Raw genomic sequence first — 19,855 nt, 5'->3', positions numbered from 1 at the left:
GTACACACCGTGAGCGTGAATGTTTGGAGAAGGGTGAGTGGGGAGAGTTGAGTGAGAAAGGTGAGGGGGGGAGGGTTTGAGAGAGGTGAGAGGGAGGCTTGGAGAGAGAAGAGTGAGATGGTTGCTTTGAGAAGATGGGGTGAGAGGGGTGAGAGGGGTGAGAGGGGTGAGAGGGGTGAGAGGCGTGAGAGGGGTGAGTTGGCACTGAAGTTGGAAAAAAAGAATGGTTGATGGAAAGTGAACACTCATCGCAAACTGGGGTTTTAAATTTTTATCTTGCCAAAACGAAGTTTTTGCAAGATATGTTTGTCAGCTTGTATGTTTTTTTTTTTGTTTGTTTGCTTGTCTGTAATCACGAAAAAAAAATTCTGCAGAGCACAGTTATCATTGGAAATTTTTGTAACTTCGCATATCAGAGGCCTATAGAGGTCCCTTTCAGCGCATAAAATTTTGAAGGTCAAGGTCAAAGGTCAAGGTCACTTTGTCGCAAATCAGGAGAGTCGACGAAACCCTTATTTTTTGAGTAATTTTGATAGGATCGTCTTCAAACTTCATGGGAATGTAGTATATGGGCTGGTGCTCAGCTGATTAGTTTTTGGTGGCGATTGGCCTTGACCTTCATGGTTAGTACCTCAGGTCAAACATATTTGACCCCAAGGTCAAATTTTCAAGTTTTTGGAACCATATCGTGTCGTACCTCAAATTGAACACCTCGATGAGTGCTTTCTCGATATGTCAAGCTTGAGACATTATGACGTCATTTGGTGACGTTATGAGGCAAACGCATATTTTTCATGGTTACTCTGTAGAACGATTCTCATCGGAATCTCTCATAGGCAGATATTCCTCAAGGAGTCGCTCCTGGTGGATAGCAGCTCTGTTCACCTCAGTGTGACCTTAAAGAAGTCACATGTGGTCACCTTTTGGCAAGATACGGGTTTATATGTTTTTTTTTTACGTCAGAGATGTGATGAACCACATTTCTTGATGGATGCAATAAAGGCGAATTCAGAGAATGGAGAGAAGAAACGCTGTAACTGTTGGATTTTTTCGGCAAGGTATGAGGGAAAGGTCGAATTGAGAGCAGTCTGTTTAAATGGAAAAAGAGTCGTGAATTATGATACAGTGAAGATTACCACACGCGTGACAGAGGAAGATGAAGCATTATAAGAGATCGTTATTATTATTATTATTGTTTGAGATTATTATTGTTCATCAGATTATGTCATGGAAGTGTTGTGGAAAAATCTTGAGGTGAATAGTGAATTTGGATTGGTAAATGCAGGGGGTGGAAACAGGTCACGTGGTTACGGGAGGTGTATAGTCAAAAGTGAATTTATTTATTTTAAATAAGGATTGCGTAACATTCGGAAAAGGGAAGGTTGAAGTAAAATCGTGGAAGTGTGTGGTAAATTTGGAATTGTAAACGCAGTGTGAAGCTGCTGGGTCGATGGAAAGAGTAGAGAACCAGGAAGAGTAGAGAGCCACGTGGTTACAGGAGGTGTATAGATCGAAATGACACAAGGAAGATTATTGATTTTTGATGTATTTTTGAAGAACAGGTAAAATTCGGGAATGGAAGGTTGTCAGAAGAAATCATGAAGGTCATCGCGAGAGAGGGTCAGCTCAGTAGAATAACGATGGTGTGCTGGCCGAATGAGGAAGAAGAAGAAGAACAACCATACCAAGAAGAAGGATTGGGACTCGTGGCTATGCGGGAGAAAGGTAGTTTACATATTTTTACCTTCGCATTCTGCGAAAGGTTATATTTTGGTCGGCGTGTATTTATTTATTTATTTATTTATTTGTAATCTTGTGATTCGTATAACTCAAAAGTATTAAACCGAATTGCATGAAATTTGGTGGGATGATTGGTTATTAGCCAGGAAGCATTCGATTAGATTTTGGGATCGTTCGGATCAAAGGTCAAGGTCGAGGTCACGAAAAGGTCAAAATCGTCTTTTTACGATAACACGGTCAATTTTTATTCAATTTGCATGCAACTAATGCCAAAATGTTCAGAATTCAACACCTCATCTTGTGATATGCAATATGACACAATGATGCCCATACTCTTGTTACCGGTTAGGGGTCAAAGGTCAGGGGGGTCACGACCTTGAAAAATATGCGGTTTTTGTCATAACGCGGTCAATTCTTGTCCGCTTTACATGAACCCAGCACCAAAATGTTCAGAATTTAATGCCCAATCTTGTGACACAATGACGTCATAACACATGTCACCGGTTGGGGTAAAATGTCGGGGGGGGGGGTCACGGCCTTGAAAAATATGCGGTTTTCGGCATAACTCAGTCAATTCTTATTCGATTTGCATGAAACCAGCATCAAACGAGATTACCTTCTCTTGTTGAAACGTTGTATTCACCGAACTTGTGAGTGAAGACTCGCCAAAACAACGTGAGTTGATCGTTGTTTAGTCCGTCGCCCCCGGAAGTCGGGGGGGGGGTCATGACATTATAGATATGTGGTTTGTGTCATAAGACCATTCATATGAAACCAGTTCCCCACACTCATACCAAGAACAAAAAAAGTAGTGGCGGCGAAGGTATGCGCTCTATGAGTGCCTGTTCTAGTTTTTTTTATTTTTTTGGGGATTTAAGACAAGAAACAGAGTGTTTAGATTGGGAGGGATGGGGGACGTTGGGAAAGTGGGGAAAATAGGAATTGAAGGTAATTGGGAGAGAATACAAATAAACATGACCGTACACCGAGAGGGGAAGGATGGGTAGGCCTCAAGGAACCAGGTAAGACAAACTTTTCCAGATAATATCCATTCACGACTATTGAAAGAAACTGCAAGCTTTGTAGCACTTCCACAAACACTAATCTTCAATAAATTACTTGAGGAAGGGATCTTACCAGAAGTGTGGAGAAAGTAAACTTAACACCAATTCACAAGAAAGGTATCAAAGAGAAGGCTGAGAACTACAGTCTTTTAGCCTTACATCAGTGGGAGGCAAAATCCTGGAAAGTCTTTTGCGGAATGCTGTAATGAAGGTCATGGAAGTCGACAACCTGTTGACGACCTACCAGCACGGATTCACACCTGGCAAATCCTGTACTACTCAGCTCTTCACCATTGCAAATTAATGGACTAAACTGCTTGATGAGGGGAAGCCTATCGATGTGGTGTACCTCAACTTCAGACGTGCGTTCGACAATGTTCCACACGAGAGGCTACTCATGAAGCTGGGCCGCCTATGGAATCCAAGGACAGTTCCCAGCCTGGATTCACAACTTTATGACTGACAGGTTCCAACGTGTCATAGTCAATGGAGCTGCATCTCCCTGGATTCCAGTACATAGCAGGGAAGTGTGCTCGGGCCAACATTGTTGTTGCCTTCATTAATGACCTACCATCAGAAGTGCATGCAAGGGTACAAATATTCACGGATGACACAAAGATCAATGGACCTGTATGTGACGCTGTAGACAAAGAAGCTCTCCAAGCAGACCTGGACAGAGTGGACGCTTTGGCTGACAGATGGCAACTCCCTTTCAATGAGTCAAAGTGTAAGATCCTTCATATAGGCAGGAGTAATAATAATGCCAGGTACACAATGCAAGGAACTGAACTGCAGAGTACAGCTACAGAAAAGGATTTGGGAGTGGTTGTTGATTGAGAGCTGAATTTTCACCAACATGTCTCAACTGTTGTCAGTTGTCAGTCAGAAAGGGCATCCCAAATCCTCAGGATTATTAAGAGTATTTTCATCCACCTGAACATCAGGACCCTCCCTCTGCTGTTTAAGACTCTTATTCGTCTCCACCTGGAGTATGGTAATTATCTCTGGCATCAGAGGTTCAAACTGGATGCTGACAAGGTTGAAAGGGTGCAGAGAAGGGCCACCAAACTTATCACTGCTATTTGCCATCTCAGTTATCAACAGAGGTTAATTGAACTGAACATGTATTCCCTCCTCAACCGGAGAATAAGAGGGGACATTATCGTGGTGTTCCAGATCTTACATAGAATGGTTAAACTGGACACAGATCTTACACAGAATGGTTAAACTGACTTCTTTACCCAACAGCAGAACACAAACATCAGCAGAGGATACTCCTTAAAGATCTTCAAAGCAAGGAGCCACCAAGAAGTCAGGAATAAGTTCTTCTCACATCGGATTGTGGATGATTGGAATAATCTTCTGCATAGTACCATAGAAGCCTCCTCTACCCAGACTTTCAAAACCAGCCTTGACAAGCATTGGTGGGGGGAAAGAGTCAAAAGGGTATAAAAGGTCTAAAGGGTACAAAGGGGTATAAAGTTGTCTAAAAGTGTTGAAAGGGTCCTTAAAGGTAAAAGGTGTCTTAAGGGTCTTATGGAGTCTTGAGGATCTTAGGTGTTTTAGAGAGTCTTCAAGGTCATGGGGTCTTAAGGGACTTAGGGGTGTAAGAGTCATGGGAGTCTTGAAGGTGCTGGGGCTCTTTGACCTCTTGGAGGTCTTTAGAGGTCTTAGTGATTTTAAAGGTTCTTATGGTCTCAGGGGGCTTCAAGAGTCTTAATGTTCTTGAGGGTCTTTGGGGTATATAGGGTCTCAAGGGATTAAAGGTATAAAGAGAAAGAGGTCGAAAGGATGTAAATGTCTAACGGCATCTAAAAGGCCTTCAAAGGTCTAAGGGGTCTCAGCAGTCTAAAGTGTCAAAAGGTTTCAAAGGTACGTTCCAACAGGACGTAATTAATAGACGTACATGTAGTCAGGGTGCAACTGACGGTTCAAACAGTACGTAATTAAAGGAAATATACCGAGACTTCACAGACGGATCGTGTTTTCATTGATATATACTGTACTAGCAGAGTACCCACCCCCTGAGTGGTTCAAGTTTGCGCATTACTTGCTAAAAAGGTATAGTCTGTTTTGCAAGAAGACTATAGATGTTTGTGTGGTGTGCGCTTAAAAGGTTTGAGGTTGTCTAAATTTCTAAACTCGAAAGGGTACATTCCAATTGTAGTTGGTGTCTAAGGAGTCAAAAGGGTTTCATCTCTCAAGTAAGTAAAAAGAGTCTAAAAAGGTACAAGTGGTCGAAAGCTCCAGTTGATCAAGGGTCCATGTTGACTAATCTGTCTGAAGAGTGTAAGGGGTCAAATGGTGTTAAGGTCTAAGGAGTCTAAAGGTTCTGGGGGTCTAAAGGGGGAAAAAGGTCTAAAGGGTGAAGAGATCTAAAAGTATCTAAAGTGTGGAAAGGGTGTTAAAGGTAAAAGGGGTCTTAAGGGTCTTAGAGACTTAAGGCTCGTGGGTTCTTAAGGGTCGTCGGGGCATTGGGGGGGAATTTGGGGTATTAAGGGTTTTCGTGTTCTTGGGGGTTTGAGGGGTCTTAAACGGTGTTGGGGGTCTTAAGGGTCTTGGGGATCTCAAGAGTCTGAAGGGTATTGAGAATTTTAGTGGTCTGAGGGGTATTAATGGTCTTAAAGGGTCTTAAGGGTCTGAGAGGTCTTTGGTGTCTTAGGGGTCTAAAGGATCTTTGGGGTCTTTGTGGTAGGGGTCTTAGGGGTCTTGCGACTCTGAATGTTGTTGGGGGTTTTAGTGGTTTTAAAAGTTTCTTACGGACCTTGAGGGTCTTTGGAGTCTTCAGGGTCCTGAAGGATCTTAAGGGTCTTCAAAGCTCTAAGGGGTCTCAGCAGTGTAAAGGGTCTATGGGTTTAAAAGGTACATTCCAATAGTACGTAATTAATAGATGTACATGCAATCGGCTTGCACCTGACGTTCAAACATTGCATAATGAAAAGACATACAGTAGTCACGGACGGCTTCACGATGGGCCGTGTTTTTCATTTTTATATTTTATACTGTAGAAGTTTTATACTGTAGAAATTTTATACTGTAGAAATGTCAGCGGGGAAGCATATACATCATGATGCTGTGTAGAATGTAGATATAGGTATAGATATAGTTATATACTGTATATAGATATCAGGTGAATCGGATGAAAATTGACGATGTATGTCACCTTGACCTTTAAGCTTTTGACTGACTGACTTCAAAAAAACAGGCTTCTCGCTTGTCACTACTGGTGATGCAAATTTCTCCAAAATTAGCATAGTGGGTTTGAGGGTGATAAAAATAATATTATAATAATAAAATGTTTCCATTTAAACTTGTAAATGTGTTGTTATAATCCTTTGATGAGAATTATACTCAAATACAACATGATTATTACATTCGTGTGTTTGAAAATGCATCTATTTTAATTGTGTATATATATATATATATATATATATATATATATATATATATATATATATATATTTGCATTTTTAAAAGACTTTATATCTCTTTTGTACTGGAAGAGGTTAATCTGCTTGGTAAAAAGTGCCCCTTGTCCCCCAAAACAGAATGGCCTTCCAATTAATCTTTAATTATTAAGTACAATAGAGTTAACTATTATTTGATTTTATTAGGTCATCTCGTTAATAAAACCAGTCTCGATGTCCGTCCGTACGTACGTTCCCATTTTTTTCTTCTGATTTTCTTGATATTTGGTATGTAGGTCGGGGTCGATGAGTGATGTGCGACGGTATGAATTTGGACACGATTGAAGATCAATGTCAAGGTCAAGGTCACTCCAAAGTTGAAAAATCAGCTAAGTTCAACATTAACTCCACCATTTATTATCCGATCTCGGCGGAATTTCCAACGGATTATGATAGTGGGGTACAATATCTGAATCTGGTCGGGTCGTATTTTTCGAATTTGTAATTTGATTTCTGAGGTTTTCTATCCTTTTTACTCCCGGGCTTTCGTCTGTACGTTGAACCAAAAGACAAGACGACATCGAAGCCATTCTAAGCCGATCAGAGATCCACATCTACAGAGCTTCAGAGATGACCTTCACCCCCAAACGGGGGTAATTTTTCTGCTTAATAAGGGATTCTCATACATAAACAATTATATTGGTGTCTGAAAGTCTGGTTGGAGACACGATTCTAGTTTCAATGGAATGTTTGCTTCAGGTGATATCCAGATGTTTTCTTACACTCTTGTCAGCTTCAAATTATAAATCTTTCCCTAATCATTTCAGTGCGGGCTGACCTTCTGACCTCCTGACCAAGGAGCCATGTGTGATCCATCCCAGCACCCAAAGGGCTGCAGTTTTGACGTCATTCTGTCTCAAGGATAATCCAAACATCATTGGAAGATCTCACCCCCTCCGAAAACTCCTATCAACCTTTAGGTCATCAATATTCCTTATCCCTTCAAAATTAAGCTGACCTCCAGATTGCTGCTGTAACAAAGCTGCGAGTGATCTCTTCCCTGAACCATCAACAAGTCAGCTATGACGTCAGCATGTATGGAGGAGGAACACACATCGTCTCACTGAAAACTATTGAAGACTTCAAAGTTTCTATGTCCTGCAGAGTCGGAGAAAGAGTGTGTTGCTTGTGTTGTCCCGATTCTCCATATCGATATGTTTGTTTGTATTTGTTTACCTCCACCACCGAAGGTGAAGGAGGTTATGTTTTCACCCCTTTCTGTCTGATTGTCTGTGTACAGGATATCTCAAAATGTTGTGGACGGATTCGGATGAAATTGTGTGGACAGGTTCGGTGTGTGACCAAGACAAATTGATTAGATTTTAGTGAAGATCCGGATCCTGATCCGACTACTAGAATTTTTAAGTGATTCTTCACCATTGAGAGATAGTGCAAAACTGATATATAGAGCACAATATCTCAAAAGGTTATGGACGGATTCGGACGAAACTTGGTCGACAGGTTGGGTGTGTAACAAGGACGAATTGATTCGATTTTGGTGAAGATCTGAATCCGGTCTGGATGCAAGGATTATTTAATTTTTAAAGTGATTCTTCACCATTAAGAGATAGGGCCAAAAACGATATCGTACTGTTTAGCATTATATTTCAAAAATGTATTGGGCCCGATATGTTCTCGTGGATCAGGCATTATGTGGTGGAGGTATGCGGTTTACCGAGTGCCCTCCTCATTTTTTTTTCCTGTTTTTATAAATGACCTAAATGTACTGTTTCTTTTATGTATCCCTAAACTGTTTCTTTTATGTATCCCTAAACCCTGTTCTGGCTGTCACACTGGCCCATAAGCTGTCTATCCTAGGTTTGAATGTCAGCCCATCGATGTGTGTGCCGACCATCAGATCTGGACATTAAACTGGGGGTGCCATCTACCAGCATTATTTGGTGGACCTTAAAGATCCCACGGTGTCCTTTGTGAAGAATAGGGGAGCTATCGCCAGCACCATGGACAAATTACAAATTCCTGTCCTAACTACTGCTGGGAAGGCAATGGCAAACCAACCAGTATTACATTCTTTCCCCCGGTGAATAAACCTTGCCAAGAGACCGTTTTGTTAGGACCGACACTCTGTAACAAAGGATGCTACATCTGAATCACAATGAGAAACCCTATTTATCCCCTATTGTACATTGTTTTTTTTACCTGTCTCTTTTAAGCCCGAAACAATTACCCCACATGATCCCTGTACTGAGAGGGCAGAAGAAGTTTGTGTATTTTACAGCAGCGCTATATATTAAACACATACTCTAAGTAGGGCTTCCTCTTCCACCTGTCCACATGGACAGGCTTTTTGCTGGTGACATTAAAAATACAATTTGTTTCAATCAGTTTGGTAATCGGGCAGGGGATTCAACATCTCATTACCTCATTAAGAATAATTTGTATGAGCATGTTGATAAACCACAAAGTCACAGTTCAGTTGTGGTAACAGCTTTGTTGAAATTCTTTGATTTAATTGTAACGTAGTTGTGAGTAAGTTGATATGGGCACGTGAGACAAGGCCTAGTTCCTTGGATATGTAGTGTTTTTGCTTTTTTTTTTTTAGATCAAAGACTACAATGTGTAAGACACAAAGGTATTTTGGCTGAGGATCAGACTCTTGAGGTAGGGGTCTCTCAAGTCACAAATTAGGTTTACTTTGTGTCTTTGTTCAAATTAATTATGTCATGGTCCAGGCAGATGATAACCATAAATATTAAATGTTCATTTTGAAAGACAGTACTTCGATGATATGATCGTAGTTAAAGATGCCAGAGGCAAGGAACCACACATGTTGATTAAAACCACTCTGAATAACTTTGATGCATAATCAAGGAGAGGTAATATGAGATTGAATATGATAAAAATGTGCTCACTAGAGCATTTTCTTGATTAAACTTCTTTATTGACTTCAACAGTCAAAATAAATGTTCATTTGTCCAATTCGGACATTGGTTGACATTCCGGGTACATGGTGTTTATATAACCATCAGCGATCGCTAATCACTTACCAAGCCAGCCGTTCCTTATCATCTGTTTTGTTGGAGTGATTGCTTGAGTGCTTAAGCCACTTCGCGAGCACTCAACAACATTCGCACTGTCACTGAATATATCGATCGACTTGAACAAAGTTCAGGGCCCGTTCGCCTGCGATTGGCCATGCGGTGCCTTGGGCATTCACTCACTGAAAAAGTGCAATCATATTTTATACCACCTTTCCCCTTTTTGTGCGATCTTCTTTCATTATACGACCCATCACTTTGGCATAGGAAGATACACCTGTAAAAATTAAACATTTTGTTTTTATAAGTTTCTTCAACTGTTTCGTTGGAGTGCTTGCTTGAGTGGTTAAGGCACTTGGCAAGCACTCTTCAAGCTTCAATGGAGATCTGGTTACTCAGTTCTATGTGGGGATATTTCTTGAGATATGAAGGCAAAAGAAATTAGATGATTATTACAATGAGTAAAAAGGGTTTTCATTTGTTACAAAACAATGAATCACCATATCACAGCAGGATAGCCGAGAGGTATGCATGCACGCTCTAAGGCCTAAGCTGTCTCGCCTGGGTTTGAATCTCAACCAGCTATAAACTGCCATCCCAGTGTTTCACAGGCAGAGTGATTCCTCAACGTGTGTGCCATCTCTCGGATGGACGTTAAACTGGATGTCACATCTGCCGGAATGCCCCTTCTTCTTCCCCCCTCCCCCCTCTCCATTTCACCTATCTCTCTATCTCTCTATCTCTCTATCTCTCTCTCTCTCTCTCTCTCTCTCTCTCTCTCTCTCTCTCTCTCTCTCTCTCTCTCTCTCTCTCTCTCTCTCTCCCCCTCACTCTCTCACCCATCTCCATTCTCTCACCCATCTCCATCTCGTAAACCCCACCTCTCACCTCTCACCTCTCACCCTTCTCCCTGCTCTCCCACCCCTCCCCCTTGATTCAGGAGACTGTTAAATACTGACGGTTTCGTTTTCCATTTAAAACTGCTTCCCCATAGTGTATGAATCAGATTCGGAGTGAGCCGACCAGAGGGGTGCACAGGTCACTGCATGTGTGAGCATGCATGCAGGCAGGCAGGCCTTTGCCACGTAGATAGATTGGGTTTTAAATGCTCCTGCCCATTTTTATATAGAACTCAGTGGTTAAAACAAGATGTTGCTGTTTGGGTGCATTTTTTTCACCTTTCCCTTCCCTTCACACTGCCTTCCTTCTCTTCCCCTCATGCTGCCTTCCCTTCCCCTTGCACTGCCTTCCATCCCCCTTCCCTCACACTTACCTCCTCCCAAACCCCCTTCCCTCTCCACTCCCCATGGACATCTCCTGGAGGTCCCCACGTGCTGTATTAAGGTGATGTTTTAAGGTACCACACTTCGTTAAATCCAAGACTATTCTCCCCTTTCTCCACAAGTCCCACTGCCAAATTCAAGTCGAGAACCACTCCCCTCACACTTGCCTCCTCCTAAACCCCGTCCCCACTCCTCTTCCTCCTCACTCCGCTATCCTCGTCACTCTTACTCCCCTCTTCTCCTGGAGTGTATTGCGACGTTTGGAGAGGCGTCGCTCTCCCCCCCCCCACCTTCCTTGCTCTTTCCCCCTTCCAAGCTCCCTCCTTCCTCGCTCCCCCACCCCTCCTCCCTCCCTCTTTGCTTGCCCTCCCTCCTCCTTCTCCTTCTTCCTCTCTCTCTCCCTCCTCTCCCTCCTCTCCTTCCTCTCTCTTTCTTCTCTCTTTCTTCTCTCTCCTCTCTTTCTTCAAATCCCCTCCTCTCTCCATACCCTCCCTCACTCCTCTATCCTTTCTTTGTCCTTCCCCTCCTTCTTACTCCCCTCTTAATATTCCCGTCAGTGAAGTGACGAGTTGTATTTTCAGGTCTATAATAGTAAATGTCAGTGTGTGCATGTCTGTCAGTCCCTCTGTCCGTCAGTCTCCTCCATAACTCCAAAACCATGAAACCTAGCGGCCCCAAACTTTACATGCACATTGAGAGAACTCCAAGGTGGTGCATGAATGAAAACTGAGTGTTTGGGTGAATTTAAACACCCCTTTTGAAGATAATTTAGGGGGTGCTCATCACGAAAAACCAAAATAAGCCTTACGAAGAACGCGGCATGCCATCTTGGTCAACACTCTGTCAGCTCGCTCGAGTCCGAATCCACCATTGATTTTGGCATGCTCAACAATTCCTTGAGTTGGAACAGGCCGAAACGGTTTCTTAACGATAAAGTTCTTTTTTCACTTTCCTCACATATCATCGATTGTCTGATCATCAGTCCTACAAATCACTGGATACATTGCAATGCTCATAAACGCCAGGCAATGACATCATTTGTGACTTTAATTTCCGCACATTCCATAACCTCTAGAATCTCTGAATCTTAGCCAAATTTCAAAATTTCAACTTCTTTCTTGACTTCAGCAGCATTTCCAACTGCTATAAAAGCATTCACATATCCAATTCAGACATCGCTGGACATTCCGGTTGTTTTTGGGTGCATGGTGTTTATATAACCGATCGGCGATTGCTAATCACTTGCCAAGCCAACCATTTCTTAACCATTTCGTTGGAGTGGTTGCTTGAGTGCTTAAGCCACTTGGCGAGCTCTCCACAATATTCGTACTGTCACTAAATATATTGATCGACTTGAACAAAGTTCAGGTCCCATTCTCCTTCGTTTGGCCATGCGGTGCCTCTTGCGATGAGTCATTCGGTGGTTCGCTCGCTGAAAATGTGCAATTTTATTTTACACCACCTTTCCCCTTTTTGTACGATCTTCTTTCATTATATGACCTGTCATTTCAACAAAGAAAAATACACTTTTTTTTTTTTTGTATACCTTGGTCGAGGCTCGTATGAGAGCTAACACACAACTCACAGCAAGGAGGCATGAGACAAGAGGGGCGGGAGTGGAAGGGACAAAACAGTGGGGAACAGACACATTAGGTGAACTGTGGAAGGGAGAGGGATGGGGATGGGACGGGGAACATGGCGAAGAGAAGATGGACATTTCAGGGACTTTCAGGAAGGAAAGCAGGAGAAATGAAGGAAGTGGGCTTGGGTGGATTATCGGGGGTAGAAAAGATCGAGGATTTGGATGGGGGAAGATAAGAGGTGGTGGTGAACAGCTGTTTTGAAAGCCTGGAGGGAAGAATGGGAAAGAATAGAGTGAGGAAGTTTATTCCAAAGGCGGGAAAAAAGAGGAATGAAAGAGTGAAGATGAGCAGTGATTCGTGATTTTGGTAGTTTTACCAGAAGGGGGTTGTTGGTGGACCTTGAGCGCCCTGTGGAAATGTGGTGGGGACAAATCGCAGAGAGAGCAGGGGGGGGCAAGGCTGGAGAGGAGTCGGTAGAAGACAGAAAGACCACCGACCAACCTGCCGTGATTGAGTGAGAGGCCCAAAGACTCAGCTTCATTGCGGGAGATGCCGATGATGTTAAATGCCCTGGTTTCGACAGCGTGAAGCCGAGAAAGGTGGGAGGCAGGAGCACCAGCCCAGAGGGGAGAGCAGTACTCCATCAGGCTACGGACAAAAGCTTTGTAAGTGGTCAGGAGCTCAAGAGGGCCAAGGAAGGACTTAGCACGACGGAGGATTCCCAGTCGGCGACTGGCTTTTGAGGCGAGTTTGGAAATGTGACTTTCCCAGGAAAGGTCATGGCAGATAGTGAGACCTAGAAGCTTGAAAGAAAAGACTTCTTCCAGAGGATTGTTGAGAAAGTGGATGGGGGGGGGGGGGTTTGTAAACGGTCCTTTCGAAGAGACATAGTGAGAGTGTGAGATTTGTCTGGATTGAAAGACATGTTCCATGTGTTGGACCAGTTTGTGATTTTATCCAGATCTGCAGTGAGCGAAGAAAAAGAACTTAATCATTTTGTTTTTAAAAGTTTCTTTACCCATTTCAGTGGAGTGCTTGCTTGAGTGGAGTGCTTATTAAATGTCCAGAGTGAGTAAGGCAAAATAAACTGGACGGGAACTCGGTAGAGTGCATACCTCCGCCATGTACTCTGATCCACGAGAACATATTGGGCCCAATCATTTTTGAAATATCATGCTATACAGTACTATATTGTTTTTGGCCCGATCTCTCAATGGTGAAGAATCACTTTAAATATTAAATAGTTCTTGTCATGGGGCAACTTTGCATAACAATTGTGCATTTTGTGAGGAAAGCACCAAATTTGGCACACTCGTAGCCTATCATATTATGAACAGATTTGGATATTGGCCATCTCAAATTCAGCCGCTGATGGCTGTGGCAGCCATTTTCCACTGCCATCAAAATTTTGAGATGGCCCAATATCCAAATCTGTTCATAATATGATAGGCAACTAGTGTGCCAAATTTGGTGCTTTCCTCACAAAATGCACAATTGTTATGCTATATTTAGCGAAGTTTCCCCACTATTGTATCGAGATCAGAAATCAGATCTTCGCCAAAATCGAATCTATTCGTCCTTACAACACCCCCAACCTGTCCACCAAGTTTCGTCCGAATCCGTACAAAATCTTTTTCGATATTGTGCTGTATATCATTTTTAGCCGTATCTTCAATGGTGAAGAATCAGTAAGAATTCTAGTTGTCGGATCCGGATCCGCATCTTCACCAAAATTGAAACAATTAGTCGTGGTTATTCACGCAATCTGTCCACCAAGTTTAATCCGAATCCATCCACAACTTTTTGAGATATCCTGCACATAAACAAAGACAGACAAATAGACAGAAAGGGGTGAAAACATAACCTCCTTCACCTTCTGTGGCAGAGGTAATTAGATGATTACAAGGAGTAAAAAATGTTTTCAGTTGTTACAATAACAAAGCAATGAATCGCCACATCATGGCGGGATAGCTAAGAGGGACGTGTGCTCGCTCTAACTCTAATAAGATGTCCAGCCTGAGTGCGAATCCTGACCCAGCTATAAACTGTGATCCTGGTGTTTCACAATCAGGGAGATTCATCAATGTGTGTGCCGTCTCTCAGATGGATGTAAAACTGGATGTCACATCTGCTGGAATCCCTCTCTCCTCCTTCCCACTCTATCCCTCCTCCCCCCCTCTCCCTCTCTCCCCCTGCTTCCCCCACCCCCCTCTGTTATGGACTGATGGTTTAGTTTTTAATTTACCAGGTAGATAGCGTGGGTTTTAAATGCTCCCACCTGGTTTTACAATGATCCTGGTGGTTAAAAAGAAAATGTTGCTGTTTTGGTGTGTTTTATAGCCCTTCCCTTCCCCTTCCCTCACTCAATCTTCCCTTCCCCTCATGCTGCCTTTCCCTCCCCCCCCCCCACCCATGGACATCTCTGGACAGTTTCCACATGCTGTTTTAACGTATTCTATTTTGGTCAATCCTGTATCACCCCTCCCCCCTTTCTCCCAAGTCACACTACCAAATACAAGTCGAGAACTCCTCCCCTCACCTGCTACCAAACCACCACCTCCTCCGCCACTTCCCCTTCCCCCTCCTCTCTCCCCCATTCTCCTTGCTCCCACTCCCCTCCTGGAATGTATAGCCACGTTTGGTGAGGTGTCGCTCTTCTCCCCCTTCCTCACCCCCTCTTACCTTCCCCACCCATACTGTGTCCCCCTTCTCACTCTCCCTCCCTTCTCACTCCCCCTTCCTCCTCTCTCCCCCTCTCTCCTCTCTCTCTCTCACCCCTCACCCCTTTCTCTTTTTATATCTGTATTTTGAAATAAGAATAGTGTTTATTGAAAGACTGGCAATTTTATGATCAGCACTTTAGAAGAATGAACTCATCACAAATGAAGATGGTCTTTATGGTTGCCCATACATCAACAATACTCGCTCTGCAAAGAGTAGTCACATGAAGGTTCTCAAATGTCACACCAACGACAATGAGAACTAAATTTAATAAAGCCCTCTATTATAATCAGACAAAGCAACAAAATCATTCTCTGATAGCCACATTCGCATTTGAAGCTTGTCGACTCTTGTTGACAAGAGGATGCACCTTTTGGCAATACAACAATCTGCATGGTTGACATCATCAGAAGCAGTTTGCAGACGTGTTCATGGAGTACATTGTGCAGATTGGAATGGGGGGAAAACTTTCAATGAGCAGATGAGATGAACAGTACATCAACAACATAGCCAGGCTGTCGATAATGAGCAGATCAAAACGAAGGAGGCTCATAGTGGGACCACGCTTGGCTGAGCTGGAGAAAAGGACACTGAAAAGACCCTTTACCACGATGGTCTGGAGTGCGTGGACATGAAAACGTGAACCTTTTTCTGCTTGAAGTCACAAAACCCATTATAATGAGGGACACTTATAATCATTATAATTCAGAGCACAACCAACAACATTGAAAAAAAAAAAAATGAAAAGTCCAACACAAATTTAAAATAAATAAATAAATAATAATAATAAAAACATCAGTACTAAGTAATCAATAATACAAAAGCTGAACATGATTGATCACCATTTTCTTTTTATTTAGTGATCAAAAACCCAAAGTAAAGCAAACCGAGAGCACTTTATGAAGGAGGCAGAGCTGAGAGTCAGGTTTCATGGTGGTTGTTTGGTGAGGCCTGGAAGTATTCACTGCGTGGAGGAATTTTGGAATGTTGAGTTCATCGGTTAGTCCATGTACAAATCTAAATGACAGGTTGGTGAGAAAGGCATGATCAGTCAGGGTAGACAAGCTGCAGGCACTGATGCCACAGAAATTGCCGGAACATATTGCTTTGATCAACAAGCATGTGGGACTGCAATGACTTTGGCTGGATGCAGGCTACAAACTCTCTCCCACACCTCTCTCTTTCTCTCTCCCTCTCACACCCCTTTCTCCCACTCCTCCTTCCCCTTCTCCACGTCCTACTGAGTCTGCTACTATCAGCACTCCACAAGTGCAGTCACCGCTTTTGCGACGCTCTGCTTGCATGAGTAAGGCACCTGAGTGGTTGAACGTGTTGTGATTGTACCTTACATTGCTGTATAGTTTTCTTTTTGGGGGAGGTGGGGGAAATGTTGACATGTTCTGTAAAGTCACTTGGATGGGCATGCGCAGTGTGTCGCCCCATGTGGAATAAAACGTGGAGCTTCTACTCGGGTGTTGTCTTGCCTTCTCATCCTTTCATCCTGCAGACACGTCATGTAAACTGTTCAACCTGGCAGAGGTATGCGTTCTGCTGTTTTAGTTTGTCATCTGTGAATGATCCTCCTGCGGAAATGCTTCGGGGATATGTCCGAGTTACTACATGCAACTGAAATTGTGGTCTTGTCAACTTTGTGAAGACAGTTTATTGTCATTCAATGTGTATGTAAAATTATAACACTCATTTTAGCTTTTGGTACCATGGGATTTCGGCAGTTATCAGGCCGTCCCCTGCGTAGCGGAAGATGGGGTCTTGCGATCACTTGTGTGTGTCTGTGTGTCTGTCCGGGCCGTAACTTTTCTTTTTACAATTTGAGCTTTTGTCATCAAATGTTCAACAAAGCCTTATTATGAGAATATGGAGAAGACAAATTAATAATTTGCCCAAAAGGTCAAAGGTCCGATCGTATTTGCCACATTTTTACTGTTATTTGTTATCTCTGTGTTTATTGTGTGTTTCTATTTCGGTTTTGTGTTAAAACTTGTGCTAATTGGTGAGTAATCGTCGATATTTCTATGCCGGGTTTCCTTGAGGCCAACACTTCTTCCTCCCATTCACGATGGTGTTGTTGCATTTTCTCTTTATCACCTTCAGTTTTTATCCCCCGCCGCGTGGCGGAAGGGAGATATTGTTGTCACCCAGGTCGTCCGGCTGTCCGTCCGTCCGTCCGTCCGGGCGTCAATATAGCTGACGTGAGTCAGCTGTGAGTGCGATAACTCATAAACTGTTTGCCGTATCGATTTGAAATTTGAGTCACACATGTACCACCTGAAAAGGAAGAACCCTATTGATTTTGGGCGTGGCCGGATCCAAGATGGCCGACTGGGGCGGCCATCTTGAAAAAAATGTTTTTTGTAATTAATGGAAAACAGCTCATCTGATTTCAATTATTTTTGGTTCCTATGTTCCTCACCCCTGGGGAACTTTTTCGAGATGATGACCAAATGGTGTCTTGTTTCCAATTCACCTCCCTCATTATCTGGAATATGTATGACCTTTTTCATTCAATGGCAGGGGATTCCCCATCTCTGATGTTATTTTTATTTTTTCTACTACAATTTTCCCAGCTACTCCTTCAATTTCCTCCCAACTATACCCTTTGTTTCTTGTCTTAAATTATAAAAAAAATACGAAAAAAAGGAGAATCTCTTCCATTCTCATCTTTCACTCCCATAACGTGACTTCCTGTACAGTCTTCCTCTTTCTTCTTCTTCTTCTTCTTCTTCTTCTTCTTCTTCTTCTTCTTCTTCTTCTTCTTCTGCTCTTCTTCTTCTGCTCTTCTTCTTCTTCTTCTTCTTCTTCTTCTTCTTCTTCTTCTTCTTCTTCTTCTTCTTCTTCTTCTTCTTCTTCTTCTTCTTCTTCTTCTTCTTCTCCTTCTCCTTCTTCTTCTTCTTCTTTTTCTTCTTCTTCTTCCCTTTCCTCATTGGCAATCCCACTTTGATCGCGAAGGTATTCACCACTCACCTTCATGACTTTTTCTTCAAACTCTTCCTTTACTCTGCTCCCCTCTTACCTAATCTTCAAACCAACAAAAAAGCTCTCTCAAAATGTTTAGACTTCCTCTCTCTACCATGCTCTTCTTGTTCAAAAACCTGATTTCAATTCGACTTTTCTTTCATCAGATGTCGAAATAGTCCACCTGGTACAAATCTTCCTTCCTCTATTCTCTCAATTGTTCTGCACTCCAGCCCTCCTCCAATGTTTTGTTATGGCCACGGGTACCAGGTGTATTATGAGGGGGTTAATCCTCCTTTCTCCCCGGAAGAGCCGGACCTGGGACCACCGCTCACAATTAACTTTTGGTATGGTGGGTTGCTTAACAACCACGAATGCCAATCAGTTAACCAAGAGTTCCAGTGTCCACCGTCTAATTTGCCGTTTAACTAGAGGTCACGTGGCCTCCTGACCGGGGAACGCACCCTTGGTGATGCACCAATCTTATCTTGATTAGATCTTAAGTAAGGCGGCCGTGCGTTTACTGCTGGTGCACGCCGACTATGACAGGTTAATTAGTTTGGGAATTACCTCCCAGTCTATCTAGGTTCGGACAATGCTGGATCAATGGAAGGAAAGGACAAGCACGGACAGGATGAAACATCAACAAGGAATTTATTATTAAGAAAAATAAATAAATGGAATAACTTTTTATTTCCTTGTGGTGTAAATGGATGAATTCAAATCAATCAAGAAAATAATCTCAAACAAAGAAAGAATTCAACAAACAGTTACAGAAAAATAGACAAAGAGCAGATGCTTATTACTTTGCCTTACTTAACAATTAAACACTAGAGATGGGTACCCAGCAGATCATTCAGGGGAAAAAGAAATCTGGTCTCGGTTTTCCAAGGCAGAAGTCATCGTGCGTCAAATAAAATGTCCCAAAACGTGTGGGCATGCCTTGGACTGCTGCCAGCGCCCTGCCTTGCCATGCACCCACCGGCAAACAGGCTCGAACACCAATCGATATCACATCGTCACCCCCAGGAACCAGGGATGCCAAAAATCAGATATGCCAAGAGCCAAGTACCGAGCAGATCTAGCAGGAATGGTCAGGAACTATCACCAACTGTGAGAACGATGGTCCTCCCATCCTTTTATAGGCGAGCAGTGTGGGCGGAGCCTTAAGCAGACTTCAGGCAAATCCAGCTTGCCTATTGGTGCATCACTGCCCGTGGCCTCCAACCATCAAGCCTCACGATCATTCCTTCCCCACCATCTATCAAGATGCAACTCCAAATTAACACAGGCCTGGCTTACAATGCCATGTTCGGGGCGCTGGACGGGCGCCAGAGGGCGGCCATTTGCCGGAATTGTCGAGCGAAAATGTGGGGCGCTTATAAAACGTCAATGGCAACTATCGCCTCCCCGTTCCGCCCGACACGAGCAGGAGCCAGCTAGCTTCCATGGAGCTTCCGAACGGGACGTCAGGCGTCAATGGAAAAAGGTGAATGTCAAACGTCAGTGAAAGAGAGATGGGTGTCGAACGTCGATGGACAAAGGTGGATGCCTGTGGTAAATGATCCACAGCCATGTTTGACCATCAGAATGAATGAAATGTGATAATGATAACCAAAATAAAATGCGTAAATAAATCATGTATTTCCAAACCAATGTCTCCTGGTGGAAAGGGGTAGAATGAGTCTCCGTTGGGCTAATGGCTACGTGTAAAATCATACTTCATAAACATGTCGCAAAGAGGAAAAGGTTATCCCATAAGAAAGGAAATCTGTTCTGTACCCTTCCCCCAATGCATAAAAGAGTTGGAATCCCACTATACGAGGGGATGGGTCTATTCTGAACATGCGTTTATGGAAATAACTGTCTGAGGACCTGGATATTGTGTTTATTACTCAGATCTGATTCTTAAATCCACAACAGTATTTCAACACATCTCTGACCAACACATTTTTAAAATCCCATTTTGCAATGCATTTTCGTCTTCCATTATGAATTGTTTTTTTTTTTTCCAACTTCAATGCA

At 43.0% G+C, this 19,855-nt stretch overlaps 1 protein-coding gene across 2 annotated transcripts in view; it reads left to right on the top strand.

Annotated features, from left to right (window-relative positions):
* Positions 1 to 1,641: 1,641 nt before the first annotated feature.
* Positions 1,642 to 19,855, top strand: part of LOC147027978 (uncharacterized) — an 87,460-nt gene continuing 69,246 nt past the window's right edge. For both annotated transcript variants that reach the window (XM_085877873.1, XM_085877872.1), the window contains exon 1: positions 1,642 to 1,725. In XM_085877873.1, coding sequence (XP_085733999.1) covers positions 1,657 to 1,725 — 69 coding nt within the window. In that variant the 5' untranslated portion in view covers positions 1,642 to 1,656. The remainder of the gene's footprint in view (positions 1,726 to 19,855) is intronic.

The sequence above is a fragment of the Eptatretus burgeri genome, chromosome 4, assembly GCF_056783735.1.
Source record: "Eptatretus burgeri isolate ZD-2024b chromosome 4, Ebu_testis_v1, whole genome shotgun sequence".
NCBI classification, from domain to species: Eukaryota; Metazoa; Chordata; class Myxini; order Myxiniformes; family Myxinidae; genus Eptatretus; species Eptatretus burgeri.
The sequence above is the reverse complement of the archived record's forward strand: the minus strand, read 5'-3'. Positions and strand labels throughout refer to the sequence as shown.